Source organism: Martes martes (genome assembly GCF_963455335.1).
Source record: "Martes martes genome assembly, chromosome: 10".
Lineage (NCBI taxonomy): Eukaryota > Metazoa > Chordata > Mammalia > Carnivora > Mustelidae > Martes > Martes martes.
In genome coordinates, this window is record NC_137898.1 from 46,942,611 (window position 1) to 46,955,007 (window position 12,397).

The window sequence follows — 12,397 nt, forward strand, 5'->3', positions numbered from 1 at the left end:
GAAGGGCGAGGGAAAGCTTCAGCCCAACTGGTAAAGGTCTCTGTAAATATTGGCAAGTCTTGAAAATTACCTGTTGTTTTTGGCCTCACGGTAAACTACTTGCCAGTCTTCTCTAGGTTCAGAGCCTTAAACTTTATAAGACGTTTGACAAAGTCTTAAGGTGTTGGTTTCCTCCCCGTTTTGGACAAATTTTGCAATGGCGAGAAGATGAACTTATCTGACTTTCAATAAACATAGGCAGAATAAAAGTTTTGTATTTAATGCTTTTAATTCTAAACACAAGTCCATTTTAATTAAACTAGCAACCTTAAGTTAGTTTTAATACTGAATATTTTCCAAGATCATGTGAAAAAACACTTGGGTTAGTTTCTGTCTTTGAGTTTTAGAATGCCCAATTCTAATAAGCACTTAACTTTTTAACGGGCTAAATAGAACTCTCGTACAGATTAATCTTAGCAACACCATGCAGACTTAGAGAAACTAGCTCCACTTAGGACACATATGGACACACACAAATACATAAACAAAATGCAAACAGGATCTTAAAGGCCCAATTCCCAAATCTTTTTTACAACACAAATCTAACTGCAAGGTGGTACAATGTATGGGTCCATTGGTTGGTCATTTTTCATGAGACTCTAACGAATATTGTGGCCAAGCAGTGTTAAAAAAAGCAGTGTTAAAAAAAAAAGATTGCCCCATTTTGGAGAATAGAGCTGCATATGGGGATCAAACAGTCACTTCCCCATTTTTCATTTAGAACGTGGCCGGTGTTATTCAAAGATCCCAAAAGCTGCCCCAACAACAAACCAAATGAGGCCTAGAGTATGGCCTTCAAGTCTTTTCCTCCACAAAATTCCAGGCTTCACCGATTGAACCAGATGGCTTCCTACTTCCTAGCACCTCCCTAAAAGTCAGAGCTTCACTGGCCGAACCTAAGCGTTCACTAGTCACCCTTGTCTTAAGAAAAGGAGGTGAGGAGAAGCAACATCCTCTAATTGGAGGCAGCCGGGTGAGAGGAAGACAGTCAAGAAAGCCAGACCAACAGGGAGGAAGAAGTAACCTTCTGTGCCACCGCACAGGACATACTCACCAAAGCCCTTTGTCCAAACCAGACCCCAAGGTCGGTGGGGCCCTGAGGACAGGCCCCAGGACAAAGAGCAGAGGCAACCGCCCTGTCAGCAGGCTCTTATTACCAGTGTGGGGGTCAACAAACCAGGGGCACAAATCTCCTGCCGGCTTGCCACATTTGTATGCAAACCCAAGGTCATCCACCCGGTGCTCAGCAAGGACCACCGGTCCAGACACAGGTAAGGGTTTATGTGACAGGCAGCCCAACAAGGAGACTGGAGGCCAGACCTCAGATCCACTTCCTCCAAGGAGCAGAGTCAGGGAAATTTAAAGGCAACGGAAAAAGGTCTGGGTAAAAAGAGCTGCCGCTGGAGCTTCCTGGTCTGGCGCCGAGGGTGGTCCCATTAACCCTCGGCCAGCAGCATGGTGTGTCCAGCTCTGCTGCGTGGGAGGCGAACTTTACAAATAACCCCAAGCCCCTTCTCAGACATTCTCACTGAATCCTCAGAACAGACCCGAGAGAAGAATGATTGACACCAGCTGATGGATGAGGAAACCCAGGCTCAGGGGGTTGTTTCTGTAATGGGCCCAGCGTCACAAAGTTAAATGGCGGACAGAAACTGTGACCCAAGACAATATTAGCTCAAGATAGTAGCTTTTCATTATCCATTTCAAATTCCTTCTCCCTGCCCCCCTTTCACTCTGTTGTGCCCTCGGAGGGGGCGTCTCCGAGGCCTGCTGCCTCCACTGTCCTCATGGGGCTGCCTCCAGCAAGGCCCTGCCCTGGCCCCAGAGCTCCCCCAGGGACTCCCATACTTCCCGGGCCCCATCCTCCAGGTGGTGAGCAGGGACCCAGCGAGAGCAGCACAAACCTTTGCCTGACGCCCCCCAAGCCACAAGAGGGGATTGTCTTCAACCTCTATCTCAAGCTGCTAAGAAGAGCTCTTACTTGTGGCTGGGGCTGGGTGAGATCGGAGGTGGTGGCCCCCCAGGGGGCTGGGGAAGAAAGTGTTTACTCACTCAGCACACACTTGGTGCCGGGCCCGAGTTATTCTGTGCCCCTCCCCCACCGCCCATGACAATCCCATGGGGTTAGAATTATGATCCCGTTTTGTAGAGAAGAAAGCAAGCATATAAAGGTTAATGGACCTAGAGACCAGCTGGTCGGGCCTGAGGTGTAGAGGCAGCCCCACCTGACTCGACACCCCCAGGCTGCTAATCGTGGGGAATCCTTGGCTGGGGCCCAGCTCGCCTGCTCCGTCCAGCTGGCAGCCTGTGCACCTCGGCTGCTCGGGAGTCCCTGTGTGCCTCTCTGGAGACCAGCTGCTTCTGGCTGCCCTCACCTGTCCCCTGAAGCAATGACCCCACACCTGCTTAGGCCTCGAAGAACTGGACCCCTTGGGCTCTGGCAGGCTGGAGGGGGTCAAACAACGAGCAGAGAGGGACGGAAGCCTGGGTGTGCATCCTGGCACGCTACCTCTTATAGCTGCGTATCCTTGGGCAAATGACCGAAGCATTCCGTGCCTCAGTGTCCCAGTCTGTGAAATGGGGACCTCCCTATGGCTACGCCAAAGGCTTAGTGTATGTCAAGAGAGAACTTACATGCAGGACTTAGCCCAGTGCCTGGCCCTTGAGCTATAAGAACTCTATTGAGGGGAGCAGTGCAGGGTCATACAGGGCTCAGGAAAAAGAGGGAAGGAGAGAGAGGCCTTCCTGAAACGACTTTACCTCATAGCCCGCTGCCAGGCTGGGTTCTGGTACATGAGTGCCGGAAGAGCCTGAGCCCCGGCTTTGGGGTCCACAGCTCAGCAAGGTTCAGTGTCGCCTTTGTCTCCAGCCTCCTGCCTCCCCCCCTGCCCGGTGCCCTGGCCAGGCCAGCCACGGTGTGGCTCCCACAGGCATTTGTGCTGCTGGGGACACCTGTCTTCAGGGGCGCACACGGAGTGGTCCCTGGGCAAATTACCAAGCCCTGGCCCAGGTTTACTACATCAGAGACTCTGGGGGTGGGACCCAGCCTTCTAGATCAACAACCCCTCCAGCTGACTGAATGCATCTCAGGCTTGAGAACCGTCGCTCTGCTCATTTTGCAAGCCTTGGATCATGAGCCGTCTCATCCTGGAGCCCCTCTGATGCCCCTGACCGGGACCCGCTGTGCCTGGGGTCTGTGTTTCCACCACTCTGAAAGTCTCTGCAGCCATACCCCAACGACTGCCATCGCTCCGTCACCATGTGGTCATCCCCGTGCAGATGGGGAGCTCCCCGAGGCCAGGAACCCCTGGTCCCCCAGTCCTCCAGTGCCCCGAGGGCCGGCTGGACAGGGCAGTGTGTAAGGACCCGAGTTCCACGACCACCGCTGGCTCTAGGTCTTGGCAGGTCCCTCGCTGGCTTCAGGTCTGACCCCACCTGCAGGGATGCTGTGAGGCTCCAAGGGGATACTTTTTCCTGGAGCTAATGTGCCACACCGACATCGTCTGCTGTGTAGACAGGCATGAATTGGGGGCTTTCGTCTTCTCTTCCTAAGGTGTACGTTTACTGGCTCCTCGTGAGTGGTTTTCACAGCTTCTTTAAGGACCTAAGGACCTTCTATGAGAAGGGTGGTCTGGGTCGCTGCGGGGTTGCTCACCCAGCAGCTAACAGGACGTGGGTCAGGACCCACCTTCTTGTCCACGAGAAGCAAAGAGCGTGGACATCTCCACGGGCTGTTGAAGGCCCCAGCCCTCTTGGCTTGGCCCCCTGGGGGTCCGGCAGTGCCGTGGCTGTGGCTGTGGCCGGTGGACTTCCTCTTCCACTGCCATAGAGACCAACCCCTCCACCCGTTACCTTCCCCTCTCCCTGGGCAGGTGGCTTTGAGTCAGGTTAGTCTCTTGTATCCTGGAAACCGTGAGTGACACTATTCACCACGACAACTAAGGGGCAAAGAGATCCATTGGTGGGGAAACAGAACCAAGTCAAACCCCACACGCCATCCTGAGACTCTGCTCAGCTGGTAGAAGTGACCATCTAAGAACCTCCTGGGTTCACAAGGGACCATGCAAACTGTTGTCTGCGGGTGCATTTGGGCCAACTCTGAGGTCTCCAGACCTTGGTGAGTTTTAAAGGAGAGGAAATTTGGGGCAACCAACCCCTGCACAAAATGCCTGACCTGAGGTTGGGTAATAGGGCAAATCTGAATCTGTAAGGACATGGGAGCAGTTTTAGCAATTTTCTTGCATCTTCAGGTGTGCTCTGCTCCTTTTTCTTACCCCTAACTGGAAAATTCGTCCCCTGACCCCCAGCTCATATAATACATCCTGGAGGAAGCATTTCCTGACCTCTCCTCAAATCCTTTAGGACCCCTGGTGCACTTTCCCAGAGCGTGCTGAGCTCACTCTTTGCTTGGAGTTTCTTGTTTAATTTCCATCTTGCCCATTAGGTTCCAATAGAGTAGAGATGATTTTTGTCTTGCATATTATAGCTATATCCCAGAGCTGGCTCAGAACTTGGCATGCAGTGGGATCTCCTCAAATATTTGTTTTCAGTAAATTACTTAATTTAGGAAATGAATATGGAACTCTTGTACTTCCTTTGACCTTCAAATTTAATTTAAAAATCACCTCAAAGTATTCATTACTTCTACAATAAAAATGCTATTTAAAATGATGAAATGGATAGAAATATATGTGAGTTTTCTTTGGGAAACGTGAGGTATGACTGGAGTTCTTTAATTTGTCCAAACTATAATAAAAATTCACATTCCTGCTTGCTTATATGTGATGTTTTCCCCTATATGACATTTTGTTAATTTAGTTTTATTTTCCTATTCTGTGACTTAAATTTTTTTAAAACAAGATTTTAATTATTTGAGAGAGAGTGAGTGTGAGAGAAAGAGAGCACAAGCAGGGGGAGGGAGAGGGAGAAACAGATTTCCCACTGCACAGAGAGCCTGATGTGGGGCTCAATCCCAGGACCCCGGGATCATGACCTGAGTCCAAGGCAGACGCTTAACTGACTGAGCCACCCAGGCACCCCTGGTATTTAAATTTTTATCGATTTTCTAGCAAAGAGAGTTTATCTGGGCATACCATATAACAGTATATTATAAATCATGATAATTGATGTCATATTCAGGGCAAGAAAGAAATAGAAATGAGTGGCAGAGATCAGAGATCCCAGAAACTTTAGATAAGGTGTTACACAAAACAGACTTCTCACATTAGGGGGAAAAGGAAAGACAGTGCAACAGAGGGCTTACTTAACTGCAGTTAAAAAATATGGGATTCCCATCTAGTCTCATACACCAAAATAAATAAATAAATAATTCAGAGCTAAGTAGAAAGCAATCAAATTATAGGAAAAAAGTCAAGTTTACCAATCTGTTGGAGAAATGTTAATTTTTTCAGCTTTGAAACAACAAAGCAATCACAAAAGTAACTAATTGAAGTGTATACACCAACTAAAGACATCTGTGTAGTGAAACAACAGTGCTGAATTAGAAAGAAAAATGGCACATTGGCCAAAACGTCTCCACGCGGTGTGACTAACAAATGTGACTATCTGTAGTAGACAAAGAAGGAATCCACATCTGCAAGAAAAATGCCACCGTCTCAGCAGATAAGGGAAAGCTACGAACAGACAGTCTGCACCACAAAAACGGGAAAGGAAGAGCAAACGAAGACATGAGGAAGTGTCTCGCCTTCTTCCATTCTGATAGGCAGCGTGGGGTGCAGGGAAGACCAGAGGGTATTAGAAGAGGTCGCTGGATCTGAATCTGGGTTCAGCCCCTTGCTATCTGTGGGCCACGGGCTTTTTACCCCAGCATGCTTTGCAGTTATTAGGGCTGCAAAACAGGAGCCTCATCACATCCACCCGAGGGCTCTGCATGAGCAAACTGCTTCGCATTGTGACCCGCAAAGCACAGGACTTGGCAAATGTTGATTTTCTACTCATTCAGCTTTTCCAAACAAAACTTTTGAAAAACACCATAAAAGAAAAGAGGCAGCAAGGGATTGTTATGCTCCTTTGAAATTTCAGAACCAAACTGGGGTGAGTCGGGTCACTGGTGAGACTCAAGTCGCTGGTGATGCAGGTCACTCATAGGCTGAGTTCTGTGTCCTCCGTATTTCAAATAATCCCCAAGAAAGAGCTTTCGAAGTTGCAGGAACTCCAAGGAACCACTAGAGGACGCCAGAGCCACGTGTGAGGCTGAAGCACTCCTTCCACACCCCCCTCCCCCGCTGGTGGGTGGAGGCAGGTTTGAGTGAGGTTTCCTGCCTCTGAAAGCTGCTGGTAACCTGGAGGCATGTAGGACTCCGGTCCGTCTGTCCCGTTCTATCTGCCCTGCAACTTTCAGCCCCGATCCGAGAGAGAGAGAGAGAGATGCCTCTGTCCTTGTGGGGAGAGCCCCGGCTTTGGGTGATTTGCAGGATACTGACCCTCCAGAGGCAGGATTTCTGGAGAGGCTGACATGTCTCTGGTCCACCCTCCCCTCTCCCCTCAGCTGTCGAGAACCCATGAACGGTTGTCTTGTCAAATATTAATTAAACAGAGTGGCTGGGAATCACGAAGGGCCCTGCAGTCCCTTACAAGATTCATTATGAGAATAAAAAATTATTTTTTTTTAAAAAGTTCCAGTAATTCCTAGTATCCAGATGAAGCTGGAGGAACTGGGTGGTGGAAATTCAGAATCGATTTGCGGGAAACCTGGTCATTTTCTGCTCAGGCGCCAGAGGAACTAGTGAAGGATGTGGGTTTTGCTCAGCATCTGTCTTTTCTGTCTCTACCTACGCTCGGGGCTGACAAGCCACAGCTTGATTTATTGAGCTAAACAAGTCAGCAGCTAATTTGTTCGTTCATGGCTGTTCTTTGAGAAGTGGTCCTGGGGAAAAAGATGAAGATCATTGAAAAGCAAGTCAGTTTCCCAGGGCAGGACCTCACAAAGTAGGTCACCCCGGCTTTCCACTGGCCCAAGGGAGGCTAGAATCCCATTAACCTCGATCCTGTGGGCTCAGTGAGGGGGCGTGGGGCAGAGCTGTTACTGCAAAACAAAACTTGGCTGCTACGGAGGCTTCCTAATTTGACTTCCTAATGCGATTTGGAAGAGGGAAGGGAGGCTGGGGTATGGGTAAAGCAAAAGAAAATCCCTTTCTCTGAACAAGCTGGTAGCGCTAGGCGGAGAGGGTTTGCGTGTTTGGGAGGTCTGATGTTTGCCAGTGATTCATTCTGTTCCATGGGGGTCTCAGGAAGTCTGGGGGGATGGGGAAGGGTGGGAAGGTGTCCCCAAGTATTTTGTGTCTTTTCCCCCCCCAACTTTTCAGAAAGTCTCTCTCATCTTGAAAAAGAAGGCAAAACCAAATCAACTGCATTGACTCTTTCGTCTCCTGAGAGCTGCCGCTCGCTCAGTGTCTCTCCATTCCCAGCCAACTGCACGGAAGCCTCGTCTGTACACACGGACTCTGTAAACTCCCTTTCTGTTCACAGTCCACCCTGCTCAGGGCCTCCCGCCGTTGCTCAGCTGGAAGGATTCTCAGTAAGGTCACTGCTTTTCTTCATGTGGATCCATCCAACCAGCATTTTGCAGCCCCCGTCCTACTTGACCTCTCAGCCGCACTGGGCACAGCTTTCTTCCCTTGGCTCCCCTGACACTCAGCTTCCTTCCCCCATCGGTTTGCTACTGAATTTTCTGTTTCCTTCGTTCGCAGGCAGGTCCTCCTCAGCGTTAAATGCTGTTGCTCCTTGAGACTTAGCCTTAAACCTTTGACTTATTCTCAGGCTCTCTCCCATCCGTGACCTTGGCATTGATGTCTTCTACTCCTTGATGGCTCCCGATTTTATAGGTCAGTGCAGAGTTCTCCCCGAGCTTCAGAGCTTTGTAGTGAACCGTCAGCACCTCCGATGGGATAGCGTGAAGGCATCTCTAACATAGCACACCCAGAACTGAGCTCAGGATCCTTCCCACTGGACTTCATGTACTCTTCTAAACCTTGTAAGAGGCCCTGCCAACTTACTGACCTAGATCTCTCTGCCTCTTTCACCCTCCTTAGACAACCTATCACTGCAGCCTGTGGGGCTCGACTCCTACGCATCTCTGAGATCTCTGTACACCTCCCAACTCCCCTCCCCCGCACCATCCTTGTCAAGGTCCCTGCATTAGTAAATTCTCCTCACTGGTCTTGCTTCCTCTGTTCTTACTTAACCTTTTCATATTGGAGCCAGAGTGTTGTTACTGTTCTGATTTTTTTTCTTTTTTGAAATGCACATCTGATCGTGTTGCCATCCTGCTTAAAACCCTTCAATGATTTCCCATTACTCTTCATGTAAAAATAAAAATCCCTCATGTTGCATATGGCTTGGCACCCCACCAAGTTCACCTGTGATCTCTGGACCTAGTTACACCACAGCAATTTAGTACCTCAAATATGCCAATCCCTCCTCAGGGTCTTGACACATGATGGTCTCTCTAGACTTTCTAGAATGTTCTCCTCTAGCTTTGCTTCTTTACCTAGTAAACTCCTATTGATTCCTTAACTCTTAGCTCAATTGCCGTGCCTTAAGAAAGCTTTCTCTGACCTTCGGGCTGGGTCAGGGTCCCCTTCACACACCCTCCTGGCACTCTGTATCCTTACTTTGTACACACATCACGTCTGTCATCATCTGGTTAATGTCTCTCCCTCACCAGACTGTGAGTGCAGGAGAAACTCTGCTGTATTCCTAAGCACCTTTGAAGTACTTCCCTTTAGAGGCCCACCACAAGTATTTGTTGAGGCCATAAAATGTTTTGGTCAGCCCTGACGAAGGACTCGAGGTAAGTGAAAGTCAAGAGTCTGTTTTGTTTTGGGGTAGGAGTCAGAGTGTTTGGTTGTGGTCACCATGTTCATCTCATTCTGGCCCGAAGTGTGACTGACACATATATTGTACGTCTCGATGGATTGAAAAATGGACACTGAGTGAGCTGTCACTTAATTGGAGGGACTCTGTTAGAAGTGAAGGTCACAGGTGGCAGAGGCAGCTGGAGATGGTTGGAATGCTAGCTCCTCTGCCGGTGGAGACGCACACTGAGGCTGCACCTGCCTCGGAGCCTCGGTCTTGTCTGCGAAGTGAGGCTCAAAATCCCTACCTCGTGGGGTACGTATGAGGATGAAGTGGGACAAGGAACAGAAGTGCCCAGCAGGGTTCCTGGCTCATAGTAGGTGCTCAAGACAAAAAAGGTCAGCGCTCGGCTTTCTTCTTTTTCTCTCTTCCCTCTTTCCTCTCTCCTTCTGGAAGCACCTTGTTTTGTCATTGATGCCCTCCTAAACCCAGGCTCCTTAAGGGAAAACTGGGCTCAGGGTCCCTTAGTGGTGTCAACATCGCCATCCACAAACTCTGGCTCAGATGGCCCCAAGCCCTCCCTGGCTTCGAGCCCCTGCCTGCTTTGAGGGCTAGAGGGGAGGACTCCCGCACATACAGCTTATGGGGGCTGGGAGCAGCTGAGGAGAGCCCGAGCAAACAGGATTCATGGTTGGACTTTTCTTTCCGATTGATGATAGTTACGTGAAGGAGGCTCAGGGCCTCTGTGAATTCACAGCAGTGTTTTTTGGTGGGACAGGCCAGGGACAGACAGACGCCCACCTACCATGGGAGAGCCAGGGCGGCAGGGCCGGCCTCTGTGGCTTCTCCTTTCCGGGAAAGGCACTTCCAGGGCTTGGCAGGTTTTCAGCCACTCTGGGCCCAGTTTCCTCCGAGGAGATCGCAGCAGGCTAGACCAGGCCTCCACGCAGCCAGCCCTGCGTCAGCTGTCCAAGTGTGGGCCTCAGAACTGCCCAGATCTGGGCCTCTCCAGGGTGAGAAGCATCCTTCCAGACTCTGCCCTGTGACACCCCCTGAACAAGGCCTTCGTGCCCTCTCCCCAAGCCTCGGCTGGCTTGCGCCCCATCTCTGGTCTCCAGGAACCACTGAAAGCTTCATCATAACATTTATCCTCTTGGATCGTCCACGGCTACCATGATGAGGTCATAGTCTATCTAGTCCTTATATGTGGTCTCACCTGAACGTGTGCAAAGGGCAGCTCTGGAATGGGAGCACTCTGCTTTTTGTCCATCTCCCCCCACCCCATGCCCCCGCTGGGCATGCCACAGGGCGGGACTGGTATAGGGCTGGCACATTGTGGGGAACAAACCGCTGACTGGCCGAATGGTTAAAGAGGTGGCCACCGGGCGCCTGGCATGGCACGATTCCTGCTCCCGGTGCGTCCCGCCGCACCTGCTACCTCACCTCGTGCTTCCCTTCCTATCATTCCGAGTTTGCCGCTGAGCAGAATCTCAGCATTGCCCGTGTTGTCGCTGTCTTTGTCAATACCACCATTAGCGGATACAGACTACTCCAGAGACTAGCCGGCCGAGCCACGCTTCACAAACCATTTTACGGGGCTGGCGAGAACTCTGCTCCCAATCTGGCATCCTCAGGGGATGGGCGAAACCAGAGCCCGCTCAAGGAACCGGATGGGACTCAGTGTGGCCGGAGCGAGGTGTGGAGTAGGGAGGAGCGAGACCTGAGCCCTGAGGAAAAGGAGGCAAGGGCTGGAGTGTATTTGGCCCCTGGTGGCCTCACAAAGGGATCCTGGGGACTAAGAGAGGTCATGGCGGGATTCTGAGGAGAGCAGGACACAATCGGATTTGGATTCTTAGAAGATCACTCCAGTGACAGTGTAACGGAAGAGGGAAGAGTTGAAGTGGTCCAGGTGAGAAAACATGGCGGTCAAACTCAGAGTGGGAGAAGGGTCAGGGGAGACTGATGTGTGCGATACAAAGAAGGCAGGATTCATGGGACTTCGTGATGGGATCCATTTTGGATATGATGAGTTTGAGGTCCATGTACGCCTCTAGAGAGAGGTGTCCAAGAAACCGATGGATGGTTGATCCTTTTACTTACTTATGTACATGTCTGCCTAGTTACCTACAAAGCTACTTTGGGGAGTAGTCCTTGAGCACACCCTTGGTCACCAAAATGCCAGGGAGGATGAAATCTTGAAGAGACAGGGTAGACAAAACAGAGATGGGGATTGAGAAGGGAACCTGGGGTAAATCTGGCTTTCCATGAGGGGGCCCTGGCCTCAGGTGAGTACCCCGTGTACAAAGGCACGTTCGGCCTGAGCCGAGAGCATGAACGGACACAGAACGGTTAATCGTCGTGTCTGGTTCTGTGGTGGTAGAGCCGTGGGGGGAAACAGAGACCAAGCCTGTTTTCCTGAGGGGACAGGGGCAGGTGTGGGAGCCCACAGGCAGGCAGTGAATCACACACGCTCGTGTGCCTGAGAGGCACTGCTGACCTCACGGGCAGGCAGCAGCCAGGGGCTGGCGGCTCTGAGTGCGAGGCTTGGCCAGAGCTGGCCGTGGCCGGGGTCTGCTTGCTACTTACACGTTGAGAGGCTGCCAGGCCGGCCACTGCGCTTTGGCTTTGATGACAGTGAGGACCTCATCACTCTGCAAAAAAAGGACAAGAGATACTCAGTGAGGAGAGCTGGGCTCCTGGGCCAAGAGAGGTTTGACTTGGTGACGCTGTCCACTCCCTTACCTGCTGCTGAAGCTCCCCCTTCCCCGGGAGCCATCCCTCCCCCCCCCCCCAGGGAAAGCCCCCAGCCTCAGCCTCGGCCATCCCAGGGGGTGGGAGTGGTGCACATGCATGGGCCCCCTGAGCCCCACTTTGGTTTCCAGCTCCGTCCGCCCCTCCCCCACCCTAGCCAGAGCTCTGACCTGGACTCGGCTCTGAATGGCCAGATTTCTACAGTGGCCAGCCTGGAGCGCAGGTCCCGTGCTCTGCAGTCAGGCACTGGCTACATGAGGAGCTGCAGTGTGGCCAACACCCGCTCCGGAGGCCTGTCCTTCCCGGGGCCCCTCCTGCTGCTGAGACCTGCACGCGTGATCAGACTCCCTTGGACAAGGAGGTCAGAACAGAGTCTGGGGCCAACCCCCTCCCCCGCCCCATGCTCCTCATATTATTCTGCTCTATTTTGTTCTGGACAGCGTGTGGCATGGGCACTTAAAATGATTTTTTTTTTTTTTTTGGGAAGAATTTGATAATTAGCATTTTGAAGGAACGCATTAAGGCATCAATGAGGGGCAAAAATCAGAACTTTGTTGATCTTGCTTAACTTTGCAGTTTGGGTTTTTATTTTCAGTTACACATCGGGGCACAGGAATAGCATAAACATTTTTAAGGCTGAAGACTTCCACAGGCCCAGATGTGGCTTGGGCTAGGGACCTTCCCTGGAGGGGATTCAGGTGGTCCTGGATCTCCCCTTCCCCTGGTGGGGCCCAGCAGCGCTCAGACACCACCGTCCACTATGTCCAGAAAAACCTGAAATGTCACCATT

The 12,397-nt window shown here is 51.2% G+C and overlaps 1 protein-coding gene across 1 annotated transcript in view; it reads right to left on the bottom strand.

The window, feature by feature from the left end:
• The window catches only part of SPON1 (spondin 1), a gene marked incomplete at its 5' end in the record, with an annotated part of 155,646 nt that overhangs the window by 16,309 nt on the left and 126,940 nt on the right, over positions 1 to 12,397 (bottom strand). The window contains one exon of the mRNA XM_080816289.1: positions 11,443 to 11,507. Coding sequence (XP_080672415.1) covers positions 11,443 to 11,507 — 65 coding nt within the window. The remainder of the gene's footprint in view (positions 1 to 11,442; positions 11,508 to 12,397) is intronic.